General features: G+C 45.9%; 2 protein-coding genes across 3 annotated transcripts in view; one reads left to right on the top strand and one right to left on the bottom strand.

Moving 5' to 3' along the window:
- Nucleotides 1-431: 431 nt before the first annotated feature.
- basp1 (brain abundant, membrane attached signal protein 1) lies at nucleotides 432-18,119 on the bottom strand. The gene is made up of 3 exons (XM_061798611.1): nucleotides 18,104-18,119; nucleotides 11,894-12,051; nucleotides 432-2,853 (listed from the first exon to the last, which is right to left on the bottom strand). Exons 1-3 carry the CDS (start codon nucleotides 18,105-18,107, stop codon nucleotides 2,362-2,364), a joined length of 654 nt encoding a protein of 217 aa, XP_061654595.1. The 5' UTR covers nucleotides 18,108-18,119; the 3' UTR covers nucleotides 432-2,361.
- The window catches only part of myo10 (myosin X), a 56,112-nt gene continuing 53,787 nt past the window's right edge, over nucleotides 16,855-19,179 (top strand). Inside the window, exon 1 of one of the 2 annotated variants that reach the window (XM_061798582.1) lies at nucleotides 16,855-17,101. In XM_061798582.1, the coding sequence (XP_061654566.1) occupies nucleotides 17,072-17,101 (30 nt within the window). In that variant the 5' untranslated portion in view covers nucleotides 16,855-17,071. The remainder of the gene's footprint in view (nucleotides 17,102-19,179) is intronic. The other variant, XM_061798580.1, reaches the window with a different exon arrangement.

Below are 19,179 nucleotides of genomic sequence, written 5' to 3'. Positions count from 1 at the left end.
TCCTTCCTTCGCGCCTGTGCCTGTTGCTAGGCGAGAGCGGGCACCGGCGTCGCCTTAGCAACCAATGCTCACGATGCAGGAAGCCGGCAGGCCAATCGGATCGCTCGGCTTGGTGTTGGGGGACAGAAGGACGGGGGCAGGTTGTCAACGATGGGTCTACGACTTCGACGACACCTTCATCAGCCGCCACGCACGCACGCACGCACATGTTCATGCAACACAAACGCAATTTGGAAGGAAGGAAGGAATGGAGAGATGGAAAGAAGGTTGGATGGAAGTTAGCTATCAGCGCTAACAATGCTAGCAGTGCTAGCAGTGCTCAGTGGTAGTCCTGGACAGAATGGTGCCCTGCGCGACGCCTCGAGGTTTTTGTCCACCCCCCTCCACCCCCCCACCCCCGGCCGATTGTTATGGAAACCAACAACAACAAGTCAATTTGGTACTTTTTTTATTACGACTGTTGCACCATTTTAACAAGTAAACATACAACTTTGAAACTTCAATTTCTTCTTCTTCGTCTTTTCTGTATTTTTTCGGGACCTGGAGCGAGCGCCGCCGGCCGGGATGGAGACACACGGTTGCCATGGACACGCACGCCAGCTTTCCCCGAAAGACGGGACCGGCACGCACATGCGAAGGAGGGCCAGAACACGCAACGCGACAACACGTATGTGCGTGGATGTCACGTGCACATGCGTGCGCACGTACGGTCAAAGGTTTTGGGACGTCAAGTATCCCGAAACCTTCGACCGCACGCACACGCGTGCGCACGTGGGGGTTGTATGAGGTGAAGCCGTGACGGATGAGGAGTTGCAGAAGGACGGTTGCCGTAGAAACGAGCTGCAGTGCGCTGACTGAAGATCAGTCAGGCCGTTCGCACGACATTATCATTGCTCATCGCTCCCAACTTTTGGCCGTTACGTCAATTTGTACTTTGACAACTTCTCCACTTGGACTTTTCATCTTTTAATTTGGGGTCCAGGGCCTTGAGAGAAGTCCCAGTTCTGATGTCTGCTCTCTTCTTTGTGCACCAGGTCCAGAGTAGAACCAGACCAAAACAAACTTCACAACCAGATTAGTCCCATGCAGACCACAACTAAACTAGAATTTAACTACAGTACTACCAGATGAGGACCACCTTTGAACCAGACTACTTCCACACTGGTCCCAGACCGGAACCAGACTAGAACCTGACCAGAATTTGACTGGAATTAGGCTAGGGCCAGATCAGAACCAATTTAGAACCAGACCATAACCAGACTAGAACCAGATCAACCCACCCTAGTACCAGTTCAGAACTAATTTAGAACAGACCAGAACTGGACTAGAACCAGACCAGAACCAAATTAGAACCACACTAGTCCCAGACTACAACCAGTCTAAAACCAAATTAGACTCAGACCGGAACCAGACCCAAAGTAGACAGAACTAGATTAGAATCAGAAAAGAAGTAGACCAGCATTAGTCTAGAACCAGACCAGAATCAGACTAGTACCATCGCAGAACCAATTTAGAACTAGACCAGAAATAGACAAGACCCAGACCAGTACCAAATCAGAACCAATTCAGAACCAGACTGGTCCAAGACCAGCACCAGACTAAAAACAGTCCAGAACTTGACTAAAACTAGACCATAACTAATTTAGAAACAGATAGCAGATCAGATCAGGACTAGATTGGAGCCAAACTACAGTAGTAGGAAACCAGGACCAGATTAGAAACAGACCAGTACCAGACCATGACCTATTTAGAAACAGACTACTTCCAGACTAGTCCCAGGTCAGTAGCAGAGTAGTACTACATAGTACCAGACTAGAACTTAACTAGTACTAGACTGGGACCAGAACCAGGCTATAGTACCATCTTAGAACCAACTCTGAACCATACTAGTCCCAGACCAGAACAAGTCTAGTACCAGGCTACACCACAGAAGGACTAGACTCAACCTAGATCAGAACTAGCCCAAAACCAGATTAACATCAGACCAGAATCAGACTGTAAGCAGATCAGAGTTGAGTAAAGTACTAAAGATCATGTTTCAAACCAGCGTAGAAATGTTACAAATTGTTTTTTGGTTTTTTTTTAGTACAAAATCTACTATTTGACTATTTCAGAAATATTTGACAATTTCGGAAGAATTTTAAGAAAGTTTTGCGTGGGGGCGTGACCAAGGCGATCATGTGATGGCGTGAGATGACAGGCGGGCGTGGGGTCAGGGGTCAAAGTTCATCAGAACAATATTCATTTTGCAAGTTGGGGTCGGCGGGGACGGGTGTCGCTCCAGCGGGTTGTCGGTGGTCGTCCTCAATTCTCGTTGTTATTGTCCGAAGTGGGCGTGGCTTTCTCGTGGGCGTCCACCAATCAAGCTTGAGGGGCGGCGGCGGCGCTTTGATCTTTGCTCGGATCCTTATTGGGTGCGTCGACGGTGGCGTCTTTGGGCGGAGCTTCCGGGGCTGCCGTCGAGTTGGGGGTATCCTTGGGGCCATCCTTGGGCGCATCCTTGGGGGCCTCCGCGGCTTTGGGCTCCTCCTCAGCTTTGGGGGCCTCAGTCTTTTTGGCGTCGGCCTCATCTTTGACAGCGGGGGCCGCCGGGGTCTCCTTGGGGGGCGCGGCCGCAGTCTCCTGGGCCTCGGCGGGCTCGGCGTTGGCCTCCTTTTCTGGCTCCTTGGCGGCGGCGGGCGGCACCTCCTTGGCGGGCGCCGTGTCGTTGGCGTCCGCGGGGGCGGCGGTCTCGTCTTTGATGTCCTTGTCGGGGGCCGCCCCCTCTGCTGCCTCTTTGGTCTTGTCGTCGTTGACGTTGTAGCCCTTCTTCTTCTTGCTCAGTTTTCCTCCCATGGCGGACCTCGGGCGTCTCTGCGCACAAACCGAAAAAAACGACATCATTGGACGCTGGTTGCTAGGAGACAACGGCGTGACGTGAATGTAATATGCAACAAACGTGACAGTCATGTGACATGAAGTAAACGTCACAAACTTGTCAGGTCGACATTTTACATGTACCAAACATGACAATCGTGACAGTCGGTCATGTAAAAAAACCTGCCGTAAGTGTTCTATGCTTCAAATATGGCGTTCGTGTGTTGTAAATGTAACATGTAGCAAACACGAAAAACGTGACGATCAAGTGACAGTCGTGTGATGTAACAAGCATGACAGGTGTATCACATCAAGAAAACATGTAACATGTACAACAAAGTTGTGATGATTTCATTTCACGTCAAGTAAAAAACGTGATGTCGCAAACAAGACAATCAGGTGACATTCGTGTAACTAACGTGTAACGGGAAAACATGACAGCTGTGATGTAAAGGTAACATGTAACAAACATGTAGCGTGAGGTAAACATGTAACATAGATGACAATCGTGTGACAAAAATGAGCTCGCATGCACTAAATGCCCTCCGTGCAGGCCGTACTGTCGCGGCCGCCGTCCCCGCCCGCCGCGCTCTCACACGGGGGCACACAATGGCCGCCTGTGTGCGTGCGTGTGCGTGTGTGTACGTGTGTGTGTGTGTGTGAGACAGAGAGAGATTGACTTTATTATTTAATATTTACAAGCGCGTTTGAATATTACTGTGAGAGCTAATGGTGAAATATGTCCCGAACGGCCGCTCATATCCACCCGACTCACAGCACGAGCGCAAGAAGCGGTGCACGCTGGGAAATGTCAGCGCGCCGACGACGTGACGAGCGGCTTATTATGACTTTGGACTTTTGAATTTGAAGACTTTCAACAAGGTGCATCGACCGCTCGTGTGAAGGAAAAGAGGAAGTAAAACAGGAAGTGCTGCAACGTTGTACTTGTTACTTTGAACAGTAGGCGGCGCTGCTCGAATGTGTTGAAGAAATTCCTGTTCCAGTTGGTTGTAAGGGACCTGTCTAATTCAGTGTTGAGATTTTGAGATTTCGGGTCAGTCCAATTCCTGCTCCAGAGTTTTGTTGTGACATACAGGATCTATGTACGGTAATTCATTCGCCAGTATTTGTTGTGATGTACCAGTATGGGATCAGTCTAATTCATGTTTCGTTGTTTAGTTGTGACGTGCGGGATGCGTCTCATTCCTGCGCCGGCGTTCTTGCGCCGGTGGTTTGTTGCAATATCCAGAATCAGCGCAATTCCTCGTCCTGCATGTCCTGCAGTGTCGACGTGACGCACGCACCACGATAGCACCGTGCTCCCCGTCGGCCATTTTGTTACACATGACAGTAGCGTGCGCTACATCAAAGGAACCGGCAGACGGCCCCTGGCGGAGGTTTTGTCACTTTTTCGTCCTGGAACGCCACTGACGGACGTCGTTACCGTCAACGCCATCGCTGCGACTGACAATTATCCAGCCCGATTATGCACCCCGCCCACCCCCACCTCGGTTGCCATGGTAACATACTGGATGCTTCAAGTGGTGTCGAGAAATCTTTGTGGGCATTCAAAGGAATCTCTTCTCTTCATCTCTTCTCCACGGAATTTTAATGAGTGCACACACACACGTGCGCACACACGCACACAATCCTGGCAACAAGGAACCCGCTGATTTCATTGGCTGCTGCTCACCTGACAATTTATTCAATCTGCATTCTCATTAGAATTTAAACTTCACAGAAATTTCCCCATCGAGGTCAATGGAAATGCCATTACTCCCCCCAAAAACAAACAAAATATTTTCAGTTTTTTTTAATAACGGAACGCCTCGGGAAGAGCTGGATGAAGTGGCTGGGGAGAGGGAAGTCTGGGCTAGTGCCCCCGCGACCCGACCTCGGATAAGCGGTAGAATGAATGAATGAATGAATGGATGGATGGAAAATGGCTCTCTGTTTTCTTGCACTGTATAACAACATTGCGTAATAACATCATTAAATAGAATGAAGGCTGCAATTGAATGCATTGTCCTGATCCTTCTGGTGTGCCCGCCTTGGCCGCTCGGGGGCAGTATAGTACATTTGTCATACAGACAAATGAAGAAGAGTGTCAATTCCCATTGACGTGATTTGCAGTGACTCCATAAGCTGCAATGATATTCGTCATTCTCTGCAGAGGATACAGAATATAACCGTGCGGTTTGTGATATTGTCTGTCTATATGTGTTGCTCGACCTTTTGTGTTCAAATATCTGTTCTAATACCGCCACGTAGATGCTAACATTAGCACGTCAATGCCGTTTTCCATTATGTGTGAGCATCAAGCTCGCAGGTGTTTGGCTCTTCTAAATGCCCCAGTTGTAATTCTCTTTGGTTTCCGTTGAGTTTTAGAGTAAACCTCAACTCGGAGTGGCAATAAATCGCTTAAGGCCTCTTTCTTTTCAAAGAATTGCTCACTATTTGCAATAAACTTCTTCTTTTTGCCAAAGTGCTGCTTGTTGTAAAGTGGTGTGTTACGTTCACAAGATGGTGGCAAAGCACTACGTGAAGCTCCTCAACTCACTTCCACGTAGTTTGGTGGCTCCATGTAGCAAATCGCAAATACGTGGAGGAACACTGCAATGGAACATTCGTTGTGTGTTTAATGAAATGCTAAATAAACAAAAGTATATTGTCATTGAGCAGAATCGAACAATAGAAGCTAATCGGACGCCGTTGGTTTGCTTGCACAAATGAAAAGAAAACGCAATGACGTCATTGGCCGGCCAGCTGTTAGCCTGGTTAGCATTGTTAGCAAGTATCAATGAGGACTTTGTGTTGTCAGCTGTGTTTGTGTGCGACAATCCTATCAGTCGTCTTTTGTTCTTTGCGTTATGTACACACGCGAACAACAATAACCCAAGCCCGAGAACACGCTAACACGTGTTGGATGGATGAAACGGTGAAAAGGTTTTTTGGGGTTTTTTTTGTTCCAAGCGAATATTCCTTGGGAATGATTGTAGTCCAACATGTCTGTGTTGTGATGTATGGGATCAGTCTAATTCCAAAATTACAAAGTATTGTATCATAGGCATGTAATTTAAGGGATAGGTCTAATTTCCGTTAGGTTAAATCTAATTCCTGTTCCTTAGGTTTTTTTCGGGTGGGGGAAAGGGGGACATTTGGGATGGGTCTAATTCCCATTTATCTCATTCTTGCTTCAGTGTTCTGTCCCGACATCTGAGATCCGTCTAATTCCTGCGCCAATGTTCAATGGACATGCAGGGTCTGTCTGAGTAATTTTCTTGGGATTTTTTACTTCTCCAGTGTTCTTTTGCAACATTCAGTATCTGCGTAATTCTTGCTTTTATGTTCTGTTGCTGCGTTGGGATCGGTGTAAATCCTGCTCCAGTGTTCTTTTGCGCCATACAAAATGGGTCTCATTCCTCATTCCAGTGGTTTTATTGGACATACGAGTTCTGTCTAATTCCTGGTCCAGTGCTTTCTTGGGACATATGGGATTGGTCTAAATCCTGTTCTAGTGTTGTGTTGCGACATATGGGATGTGTCTACTTCCTGCTCCAGTGTGACAAATGTGACCTCATCCTCATTGATCCCAAGAAGAGACGTTCCACGCGTCCACTGAGACCGTTCCTCATCTCCTGCTGTCTCGCTTCCGAGGGATCCATCACGTGGATCAATAACATCAAAGAAGTCCGCTTCGCCCCTCTGCCATCCTCCTTGCCATCTGTCAGCCGCCCTCCCCCCTCGCCCGGGCGCCAGATGCCATCAATCAATATGCCGGAAGAAGACTTCCGGTGCGGACTGCAGAATATCAAAAATATGCTCATTTGTAGGTTGAAAAATGTCCGCAATGATTATTGATGGGCTACAGAAAATCAGCTCAAATACCAAGCCACCAATCAGCTGGTGCAACAATTCTACTTCCTGTTTTACAGACCGCTTCTCGTTGTAGTTTTACAAGGATGCTTCCTGGTTAATAGAACTACAAAGATGGCAGAAGGAACGTTACAGTATTAACGTCCATCCATCCATCCATTTTCTGAGCCGCTTCTCCTCACTAGGGTCGCGGGCGTGCTGGAGCCTATCCCAGCTGTCATCGGGCAGGAGGCGGGGTACACCCTGAACTGGTTGCCAGCCAATCGCAGGGCACATAGGAACAAACAACCATTCGCACTCACAGTCATGCCTACGGGCAATTTAGAGTCTCCAATTCATGCATGTTTTTGGGATGTGGGAGGAAACCGGAGTGCCCGGAGAAAACCCACGCAGGCACGGGGAGAACATGCAAACTCCACACAGGCGGGGCCGGGGATTGAACCCGGCTCCTCAGAACTGTGAGGCTGACGCTCTAACCAGTCGGCCACCGTGCCGGCGTATTAACGTTAACGTTATTATTTATACGGTAAATGGCTATGTAAAAAGTTCAAATGTGTATTTACAAAAATTTATTTCAATAAAATCTCATTTTTACTGCAATATTTAAAATGTATGTAACTATATTTCCTTTAAAAAATATATTACAAGAAAGCAAAGCTTGTTAAATGTAGAATTGTTTATTTTATTGATATTCTATTTGATCATTGACAATAAATCCATTAACCAATTATTTAATGAGCTCAATGAATAAATACATTTTAAATGAGAATTGTAGTCAAATAAGAATGTATATCTAGAATGATTTATTTTTATGTTAAAGTAATTGTTAATTTTATTACGCAATTCATTGAAATAATTGCCTATGTATTGTTTCATACAAATAATACATTTGTATGACAATACAAATGTAATGTAGTTTGTTACTGATATTTTGTTGTTTACAATACATTGATGAACCAATTATTGAATAAGATCAATACAATGAATGCATGAAGGAACGTTTTGTGGTTCCAAAATGTTGCATGTATCAATTATTACAATTATGATTGTAATAGTTTACAGTGCGAGCAGACGTGGCCTCTAAACGGGCGTCGAGTTGCTTTTTTTTTTTTTTTTTTTTTTGTCGCTCCGAGCTCGGGCCAGAAAGCAGGCGAGCACACAACAAGACGGGCGGCGCTGAACTCCAAATAACCCCGAAATGAAGATGAGGAGGAGGGCGGGGGGTGCTGACACACTTCCTGCAGCGCAGCGACGACCCACTCGCAACCTCACAAAGTTTTCCTTTTCTAACGTACGACGAAATCATCCATTCATCAAATCAGGCACCCGATTGCTCGCCAGCCAATCGTGCGGCACATACAGACAAACAATTAGTATTCCGCCTCGCTGGGTTCTGTGTGAAAACAAAGGTGGCCGAGTGCTGTTTTGATGCTGCAATGCTGCGTGAAAGCGCCTGACTCCTTTGTATTTTGGACGGAGAGTTACCACGCGTCGAAAGATGCTAAATGCTAACCATATGCTAAATGCTAACAAGCGCGGGTGTTGGGCGTGGACGGGTGTCGGCGGCGGAACGTTCCGTCAGTTCATCGGTGAAAGTCAACAGAGACGGAAACCGCCGGCATACATTTTGTATTCTTCGTGAATGATGGAAATAAGCTTCGCTGTGATTGGATGGCTGTTGTTCAGCATTTAAATATGGGAAACAGCTTTGCTGCGATTGGTCCTCGGGGCCATGGCGGCGTCTTGTGGCGGCCAAGCGTTTGTAGCGACGTGCTGTTTGCATCGATCGTACTGCCTTTGCGAAGCCCAATTGGCCAAGCGGTGGGTAGGCGGGGTGAGTTTTAGCGCACGCGAGATGTTACGTGAAGAGTCACGTGCGACCGCCGAGACGCGCGACGATCTGAACCAGACCTTGACGTACGACGCAAGAAGTTGTGGCCGGTGTTTCAGCATATCAAAGTCGCTCGCCGCTAAAATCATCTTTTCTACTCCCTCAAATGTTAATCGACCTTTATCACGGCAGCTGGCGACACACCGTCCGCTAAATCGACTTCCTGTCCTGTCCAAACTACTTCCTGTTTCAAGGCTCGACCGCCAACTCGGTTCTTGTTGTCGGACTCGTCGGCGACTTGGCGAGACTGAAACTCACGCTTGAAAAAGGCGCCACCATTGCCCTTGCCTGCAAAAACAACAATGACTGTTTCATTATTGCTTATATTGATAGTTTGAACTGCAAATATTTCCCAAACCAGCAATTCTCAAAGTAACAAAGAATCACTCCATTAAATACAATCCAAATTTACATTTGACACATGAAATACAATCAAAGCTAGTGACGCAACAGCTACTGTAGGCCACAACTCACGCCCGGACGCTCACACGCCAACCGGACTCAAGCTCCTGACGTCGCTCTCTAGGCCACGCCCCTTAAAGGCACACATCAAACGCATGAATGCTACAGTACGTAGAGTAGCTGCACTTTACAAAACCATTTGATTTCCTTACATTCTCTTGCATTATGTTTCCATACAACAAAGTTCCTTCTTTTTTTTTTTTTACCCAAAACAAAATGTTGTTTTGTTTTTTTTGCGGGGCTGCAACGGATTAATGGCATTTCAATTCGTCTCAATGAGGAAAATCGATTTGCTTCAGAGCGGGGAAAGCAGAAAATCAGTGAGTCATCGACGCACTCCGAACAAGGTTGATCATTGCATGTAGATGCCACAAGATGGCAGCAAAACACCTTTTTTTTCGGCAAAATGAAGCTCCTACGTTCCCTTTAACATAGTTCCTGGGCCCCGAATGCCACAAGATGGCTCCAAATGAATACTTTTGTTGCTTTGGCCTGACAACAACAATCTGAAAATGGCAAATTGTTGAGTTTTACAGACAGTGACGGAGGAAAAGATTCTTCAAAATAAGGAAATTCGGTAAAAAGGAAAAATTTGCAAATACCGCCAGGCGAACATGCGTGTACGACTATGACGAGTTACAAGCTCGGCCGCGGATGAATTCAACTGAAAAAAAAATTACAGTAGTAATGATGACTCACGCACACACACACACACACACTTCCATAATCATCGCGCCACCTGATGCTTAATTAAGATGGACGCCGCACAAAGCCGCCCTGTTGATCACATGACTCGCGCGCCCTCAACCCAGGACCGCTTTGTCATCCACACGCACACGCGCAGATTGACACACGGTAACACAGCGGGATGAATGAACAAGAGCCAATCACGTGAGCGCACTGCTGGTGTTACCATGGTGATTTCTGAGGGGAGAACATGGCTGCCAACGCAACGTGTCATTTGGACATCGCCAGGAAAATCGCACAAAACGGAACATCGCAAAGGCACACGACAAAACACGACGGAACCTGGCAACAAGGCCAATATTGCACCAGATGGCGCCAAAGTTCTACTTTTATTGCTTTGGCCGAGCACAAAAGCAGCAAATTGAAAGTGCGGAAAATGCACAAACATAAATGGATTCTGATTCGATTCCTGGTTTGGTCAGAAAATCGGCAAAATATATTGATCATTGTTTTCCAAATTAAAAGCAGATGTTTGCAAATGTCTTATTTTGAAAAAACACAAAGATAGTCAGTCTGCAAACACGGAGGACGACAGAAATCTGTATATGTACTGTTGAGAGGCTGAAATTACAATGTAGAAAAATTTCAATTTCAACAAGATCGCGAAAAAATTCATCGATTTTCAAAATAATTGTCAATTAATTTGCTCATCAATTAGTTGTTGATTAATCGTTCCACCTCACATCAATCCAGTGAGCATATGAAGACCGCGAATATCGAATCCGCGTGAATTCAAAAGGTTTTACTTTGCTGTAATGGCCTCTAGATGTCACAAGGCGGCAGCAAGGGACTACTTTTGTCTAAATAAGGCTCCTCTACTCACTTCGGCGGCAAGATGGCGCCAAAGCAACACCGCGGCGCTTTGAGATACGAATGACCCGATTTTGGATTTTTTCCGTGATACGAGTTGTCATCGGGTCGACTTTTTGCTTTGACTTGCGAGCGCAAACTCGAGAGACGAGCGCTGCGTGGTGGCAGTAAATTCAACTCGCTTGACAACAAGCAGAAGTTGTTGTCAAGCGAGTCATCCTTTCTTTGCTTCTATATCTCCATTCTATGCTCCTCCCTTCTTTCTTTCTATCCTCCCTTATTTCCTACCCTCTGTACCTCCTTCCCTCCTTCTTTCCTTCCTTCTATAGACTGACTGAACAATCAGCATCACATGAACCCAACCACACGTATACACAAAAGGATCTCGCGCGTGCGTGTGCGTCTCCCTCGAGTAACGCATACCCCCGCCCCCCCCCCTCCTCCCCTTCCCCCCTCCCCCCCCCCCACAGGCAAGGTGGCATCTCTCCCATCCACACCCTGCGCACACTGCGCATGCGCACCAGCAAACAAAGGACCGCTATACAGACCCCCATAAAGTTGGCGTCTGCGCGAGCGCGTGCGTGTTGCGCCAAACGACAAACCGACGTGGACGTCGACGATGATGTCATCAATCAGCATCGATTGGGTTTTGTTTATTTTCTGTAGTGATTGTGGAGTCGAGGATGGATGTGTTGGGAATCATTCATCCAAAGGGATTTGGAGGCTTGGAAGTATCTGGGTGCACTCTCTCTCTCTCTCTCTCTCTCTCTCTCTTTATATATATATATATATATATATATATATATATATATATATATATATGAGTGTGTTTGTGTGTGTGTGTGTGTGTACGCGCGTATTATGACATTTTCGTCATGTTGAAATGGTGACAAGCGCGTGCGTGTCAAGCGCGTGTCCCCCCCCCTCCACCAGCACGCGGCACACGCCCCTTTTTTCACGCTCGTGCACGTCGAGGAAAAATAAACGAGAATAAAAGATACAAAACCAATTCCACGCGCAACGTGTTTGTTGTATTAAAAGCCAAGATGATTTTGACCTCTTTTTTGTGTGTGCGTGGGTTTTAATTCTGATGCGTCTCGGCCGCGCGCATCTTTTGTCTGCCGTGCACGCGACGCGTGTGTGGCACAAAAGACAAATGTGGAAATGCGCGCTGGACTTTGCCTTCATACTAACACTGCTGCTCAATGCAAGTGCGTCCCGGTTGGGAGCGGAGATGGCGGCTCGGCTTACCTTGTACACGGAACTTGCGCGCGGGGCTGCTGGCTGCTCTTCAGTCTGCTGCGTGCGTGCTTGTGCGTGACGCGCTCGGCTCGGCGCGCGATCCTCGGGCTGCGCGTGCACGCGAGTCTGCGTGCGCGCGCCGCAGCTCGTCGTCGTCAGTCGTGCATCTGTTGAACCGAATGAGAGCGAGGAAAAAAAACGCATCTTCTTCAACTATGTTACAATATTGTATTATTTTGGACATTGCGCAATCGATCGACTGTATTTTACAGCCTAATCATTTTGGTATCAATGATTTGAATTCATAAAGCGCTGAATTTGCACTCATTTTCCACAGTTCAGATGTGACTGATTAGCATTTGCATTTCATTGACTTTCATATTTGACTTGGAAAAAAACATTTTTCATTTTGGGTTGGACGTGATTCAAATGTTGTCAACTAATGTCATTTCCTGGAAAATAGTCAAATCTTTCATTGTAGTGCTGCAGTGGTTATGAAAAGTCTACACACCCCTGTTCTAATGTTTGTCATTTAAATTGAATCATAAAAGTGGGACTTTCTTTTTCAGAAAACACCACACCCAAGGAAGATCAACCAATCAGTCATTTGCCGCGCACACCCCCTCCACCTGGCGCTGACCTGTTAGGCTTGGGCTTCGGGAGCCGCGATAACTATTTTGGAATATGCACCTCTGGAAAATGAAAAAAAAAAAAAAATGCCCATCCCTCGTTTGCTCGCAACTGATTAGCAAACAGAAGCTGAGCGGAAGGACTTAAGAAGCGACGCGGAATTGGCAACATTCATTCAACATTGGCTCGGTACGTTTAGCGCCTCTTTTTCCATTTTTTATGAATCGGACGTTCCAAAAAGTCAAAATAACCCATTGAGATAATGTGCTTGCACAAGTGTGCACACCCTCTTGCAACTGGGATGTGGCTGCGTTCAGAATGAATCGATCGCATTTGAAATGGGAGCTGAGCAACCCCAAATAAAGTTCAGCTGTTCCAGTAGTTCAATTGTTTTATCCTGGTTGGACAAAAACCTGACACACAACAGGGGTGTGTTGACTTTTTATATCCACTCAATGCATTATGCAGACACATTCTGCTTATCAATAGATGTTTTTTTTTTTTACACTGTACATATTGAATGTATTAGAAATCCTCGATCAATCTATGTATATCTAGGGAATTAATATCTGCTAATCAATGAATATGGATTTCCACGTGATGGATTGCAAAAAGCACTTTTAACATGAACTGCTTGCAGTGATGAAGTATGTAATACTAAGTTTGTTATACTAAGTTTCCTTATTGAAAGTAGAACCCTATTTGACATATATTTTAGTTGCACCAGCACGCCCCCTGTTGTTCGCTCCGCGCACACATGGTCTTTTTTTGTGATGTAGTGCCTCCGTACGTACGCTAGATGGCAGCGTCCACAAGTTGTTTTTCTCCCCTGGTGAAGAAGAGCGCAAACCGAAGTCGATTTGCCCTCCAGTGGAGATTGGAATTCCATGACAAAGTTTTGGCTGCATTTGCTGAGCACAAGAAATTAATTTTTTGTCTCATATTGTCAAGATGTGCCCCAAAAAAGACACAAAGGGGGTCATCAAATGTCAATGTTAGTTGATAGGTAGTACTGTGCACGCATATTTGTTAGGGTTTGTTCAATAAAGCCACGGTGGTGTCTATCCTAACCAACCGCGCGGAGCCATTCTAATTGGTTGGAAGTAGCGCTGGTAGGCTATATGCAATTATCTGACAATGTTTACTGTGGACGTTCCGTTGTGTCAGCCGGTTCTGCTTTGCAATAGACTCTTTTCCTATCACCGCAAATTACAGCAAGACTGCGAAAAATCAGCGATACAAAATTCGATTTGTACGATTCCAAAATCGGCAATACAGTGAATCGTGATGTGTCGAGGGACGACTGTTCTGATTTCTCTCATTTTCGGTGTAATAAAACCAAAACTGGCGCCGAGTGTTCGTATTACATCATAGAGGCATGACTAAAGTCACAAGTAAGAAATGAAGTCTTACTCTTAAAGTTCAAGTCCCAAGTTACGATGGCAAAAGTCAAGCGAGTCGGGTTCATTGGGTAAAGCGAGTCATGTCGTGAACTCATACAATCTTCCTCAGCCTCACATACATTCGCGCGTTAGCCACTTAGCACTCAGTATTAGCATGTAGCATCAATGCTATCTGTGTAGCTAGCCATGCTAAAACGTTCGCCATCACACATCAAGTTTTTTTAATAGACCCAAACAAGTCTCGCTATTGACAATGACAAAATGTCTTAACGCCAATTACTGACTGGTTTAGTTTTCTTTCATTTGCCAAGCTTGCATTTGCCGTTCTGGTTTTCACGATTTCATGAAAAACACAATCCTCCAATCAAACTGAAATCAATCTCGCAGCACATTCGCAAAACTTCAGATTACCAACCGAATGGCACGCAATCCTGTCAACAGTTCAGGTACTTAAAGTCTGAATCAAGACGAATCTCATGAATACCGAGTCAAAGTCAACTTTTTCATTTGTTTTAGCCGACCGAGCAAGTCTCAAGTCCTAAGGTGAATGCGGACTCTAGCGGTCCACCTCTGGTCTACAATCATTCCAGCAGGTGGGACGTTGCTATCTTCCATCGGTAGAAGTCCAAACAGGAAATGTTAGTCTTCCGCTTCCTGTTTTGCCTTCACGGGAAGTTTGGCCACGCTGGCGGACGACCAAACAACAACATGCGCAGGAGAAGCGAAAAAAAAAGATGCTTGCGAGATTGGCAGAGATGCAAAAACTGCTTTCAACACGAGCTGGCTGGATGGATGGGTGGATAATGGAAGGATGATGTTGTCAACATGGACTCGACAAGAATTGTTTTCATTTTGAAGGCACTGCAAAAGTGAAAATCTTGATGCTATCCAATAACTTGAATTCTTCTTAATTAATTAGTTGCACAGTATGTAAATCTGCTGTGATCAACAAACTATTGTGACAATAAAACACAAAAGTAATCCGTGTATTTCAAAGAACGCTGTGTAGACCTCCACCAAGGCTCGCCACTCAATTCAGTGAGTCAACGTTCGGTCTTCTTCTGAGAGTCCAGAAATTTCTCTGGTTGATAAGCTCGTGGAGGAAGTCCATGATCAGACAAAGAATGAGTCGCATTTTGTATGAAGCAAATAGTAGTCACGCTGCACGACGAGCGGTACGGTCCGCTGGAGATCATTCTGAGCGTCTCGCCGGAATGAAATGTTCATCTTCCGGGATCTGTCTCACTCTGCCCGCAAAGTGTGGGGACTCGCCAGCCGTTATCTCGGGAGCATCACTTCCGGTCGGGAGGTTCGTTGCTACTTTGCGGCCTTTGATAGTCGCTCAAGCGTGATCAAATACTGCTCAAGTGATTTTTAAAGCAATAGTCACACTATAATAGCTACAAGTCGCAAAACAGTCATGTTACGATCCAAATCCTGAACACAGACACACAAATCGAGGTCTTTTCGTCAAAGATAAAAAACAAAGACCAGCGAGCACAAAGCTAACATTACCAGTCGTCACTCTCCCAGCTAGCTAGCCAGCTATATATTAAGCTTTGAGCGTTGAGTTTGCTAGCTAGCCAGCTTGCTAGCTAGCAAACTCAACGCTTAATATATATATTTTTTTTACCCAGATGGATACATATCCCAATTGGTCTTAATATCATCTGTTGTTTGAAAGTAAATGTTTTAAACGGCTGCTCTTGCTAGCCAAGAGGCTAGTTAGTCACGTGACAATTCAACGGTTTTTTTTCTGTCCAAAAATGTTCATCCGTGGGATCATTTCTATCAACATACATCAATTCAAGACAGTTTATGATATGATGTCATATGGATATTGCGCAAAATAACGATTTAGGAAAAGAAGTTGACTTTTACTTACTCAAGTAGCCTCTTTTGGCGTGGGAGCAGCTGTTTAATGAAACATTTGCATTGAAACAACAGGAAATAGACTTTGTTGATATTTTTTAATCACTATAGATAAACATCTTCCGTTCTATAAATATCTTGTTTAAAAGTCAACGGTCAACATGGCGGCGCCTGCTCGCAAAGAGTCACGTGACGTCTGAGAGTGGAAGTAACCTTTTTTTTTTTTTTATCATCTCCAAAATGTGAATTTTATCCAAAGTATTTTGTTTTTCTCACTATAATAAGTCATGGTTTGGTATAATTATTGGGGGGAAGGAAGAAAAAAAAAGGCGACTTTGGCTCACGGGCGTCATTTGGCGTCTTCTCTTGTTGGCTTGAGTTTTTTTGTTTTTCAACATCATCAGCTTTTAAGTTGGACACAAAATGCATCCAGTGAAGCCTTTGGTGATCAAATTGCAATCTGAAATTGATACTTATTGTTGATTGTGAGTTCACGATGAGACGACGAGCGCTGTTCAACTTGACGCAAATGTTGTATTGTAATACGAGCAATTGTGCACATCAGGTCGGTCTTGTTGACAGGAGACAAGTCTAACCCGGTGTGTGTTTTCTAGTTGAAGCCACACCCCCCCAATGTCGACTCATTGATTGGACTCCAGGTCGGCTCGCACCTAACCGGTTCAGCTCTCGGAGAATCCGTCGCCTCGAGATTCGCTTTCTTTGTCCTCTGTGTCATTTTCAGTAAAAATGTGAAAAGCCATCATCGTTTGCGTGGTATTAGTTGAAGCAGTCTGCTTGCGATTTCGATGAAGATCGGACCGCGTTTGAGGACCAATTGATGCAGAAATGGAAAGAAATTGCACAGGAATGGAACTTTTTTCCTTTTCTTCTTTTTCTTTCTCTCTTTTCTTGTCTTCATCAATGTGTCGTGTCTCACGGGAAACTTTGTTTGGGTTCATGTCAAATGTCACATTTCTCTCCTCCACACGTTGACAGCAGGGGGCGTGTGCGTGCGCGTGGCCGCGGCAGGAGGAAGAGGAGGAGGAGGAGGAAGAGGAGGAGGAGGAGGAGGAGGCGGGACTTGTGCTCGCTCGTTGTCCGCCGGTTAGTCTGCGACTTTCAAGTCCGAAGTTCGCAAGGTTCCGAGCGGCGTCGCGGCGACGAGCGCGCGCACGGCGGGGGGCGCGCACGGGACGCAAGGACGGAACCCAAGACCGCAGCGGAGTTTGGACTTTGATGTGCGCGACCGGAATGATTGACGCGCGCGCGACCAGTCCCTGGGATGAAGACAAACATGGCGAACTTCAACGAGGTAACGGCGACCGACGCATTCGAGTCTTTTGCGTCTGACTTTGTCCGGTCTTCCATTTTGTCCTCGTGAAAGCAAACCGGGCGAGATGACAACACCCGGGACTGGTCGCCAGTCGGTAACAGGGCGCACGTCAAGAAATGAAACGTTACGCTATAACATCACTTGGACGAAAGGAAAAGAAGACTGGCTGGCACATAAAAAAGAAGCCGCGCGTGCTTGCTTCAAGCTGTTGATTTGTCGCGCTCACTTGGAGGTGACTTGAATTCAACATTGTTTGTTTCAGCCCCAAAATATTCAACCAAACTAAAATATTTCATTGAAAGAAAGTCTGCTAACTCATGCTAACATATAATATAAAGCGGCATATTCACGCTAACGCAAATGAGCATAATTGTTTTGGCACTGACAAGTTTTCAAACGAGTTGTAATTTGACACATGCGGCAACGTCGCATCCGGCAATTCTCAGCGCAGGAACTATTTTCCAGCGCGCAACGCAACAACGCGACGTATCGTTAGCCTCACAGCGAAGTCAACAAGCGCCAAGAGTCCGCTTGCGTCGGTTCAACGTTGGTGGATGTCCCGGATGACTGACGACCCGCAGACAAAAAAAAAACAAAAGACATTTTTTGCAAGCACTGAGATATTTTTGGATTCATGTTGGGAGGGTAAATTCAAAACCACTCATTCGGCCAGCGCCGTCTTCCGGTGAAGCGCAGCGCTGCCCGGCGTGTTGCGGCACGACGTGGTACGACGCCAACTCGAAAGTCGGACTTGCGTGCGCACTCGACCTCCGAATACACCCAAGGTGTTCAATTCGTATTATTTTTGTGGGCGGTCCAAATCCCCAAAACGCTTATTGTCGGTTTGTCCCCGCTTACTCAAGAACTTTGGGGCTTTACTTTTTTTCAATGCAATTCTAACGGGCGACAATGACTCGGATTTTCGCCGCTAGCCCGCCAACAGCGGGGTCCGCCGTGTACCGTAAAAGAACGACTGCTTACACATCTGCGACGAGAAAGATGAACTGGTGGTTTCAACATTCAGCTTAGAAGAGGACTTCAGCAAAGTCTTCCAAGGTCTCTTGCGTTGCGTAAATATCCGCGTTGATCTCGTTCAATATTTATTTTAGGCGTGCGACGAGCGCGCTCGACTTTGACCGAGCGATCCGACCGGTTTTTGTCCTGAGGCGTAACGGTTCCCGTTAGCAAAAGTCGGAAACTTTTCCCGCCGGCCGGCTCTTCGCATGTCACGCCACCGACGGGCAAACTTTGGTCTCGTTTCCCTCGCCGGCGTCACGAGAGGAGGACAAAAAAACGTTTGGAGGAAAACGCTCCGCTGCCGTCTCGAATTTCAGCCGCCTGCTTCGCTAATCGGCGTGGAAACAAAAGAGGCCAGGCGGGGAGGAAAGCCAGACTTACGGGGGGGAGAGAACGCAAGCACTTTCAGGAACAGTCTTGTTTCATTCAGGACCAGACTAAAGGTTTCAGAACTGGACTAATATTTTAGGATTCACTTCAGAGCTGCACTCTGAAAAAGAGGCCAGGTGGGAGCGAAACTGGAAGTTTCAGGAGAGAGGAGCAATCAAAAATAGAAGGAACATTTCCTAAATACATGCTGATCAAGTACAACGAGCTAGAACTAACTAGAACTTGACTAAAGGTTGAAAACTACCTTCAGTACTGGAAGAAAGTTTTATGACTCACTTTTGAACTGGACTCATTATTTATGTTTAAGGTTTAGTACTAGCTCCGGACCTGAATTAAAGGTTTATGACTCGTTCCAGAGCAGGACTAAAGATTTACAACTCGTTTCAGAACTGAATTTAACATTTAGTACTAGCTTCAGAACTGAAGGTTTATGACTGGTTTAAAAACTGAACTCAAGGTTTAGGACTCACTTCACAACTGGACTAAAAGTTTAGTACTGGCTTCAGAAGTCAACTTTAGGTATATGATTCATTTCAAAGCTGGACCCAAGGTTTAGGACTTGTGTCAGTGCTGCTCGTTTCAGAAATGAATTTAAGGTTACAAAACTGAACTAAAGGTTTAAGTAAGGACTTGCTTCAGGACTCCACTGA

This window comes from Phyllopteryx taeniolatus, chromosome 14, assembly GCF_024500385.1.
Source record: "Phyllopteryx taeniolatus isolate TA_2022b chromosome 14, UOR_Ptae_1.2, whole genome shotgun sequence".
In the NCBI taxonomy this organism is placed as follows: Eukaryota; Metazoa; Chordata; class Actinopteri; order Syngnathiformes; family Syngnathidae; genus Phyllopteryx; species Phyllopteryx taeniolatus.
The sequence above is the reverse complement of the archived record's forward strand: the minus strand, read 5'-3'. Positions and strand labels throughout refer to the sequence as shown.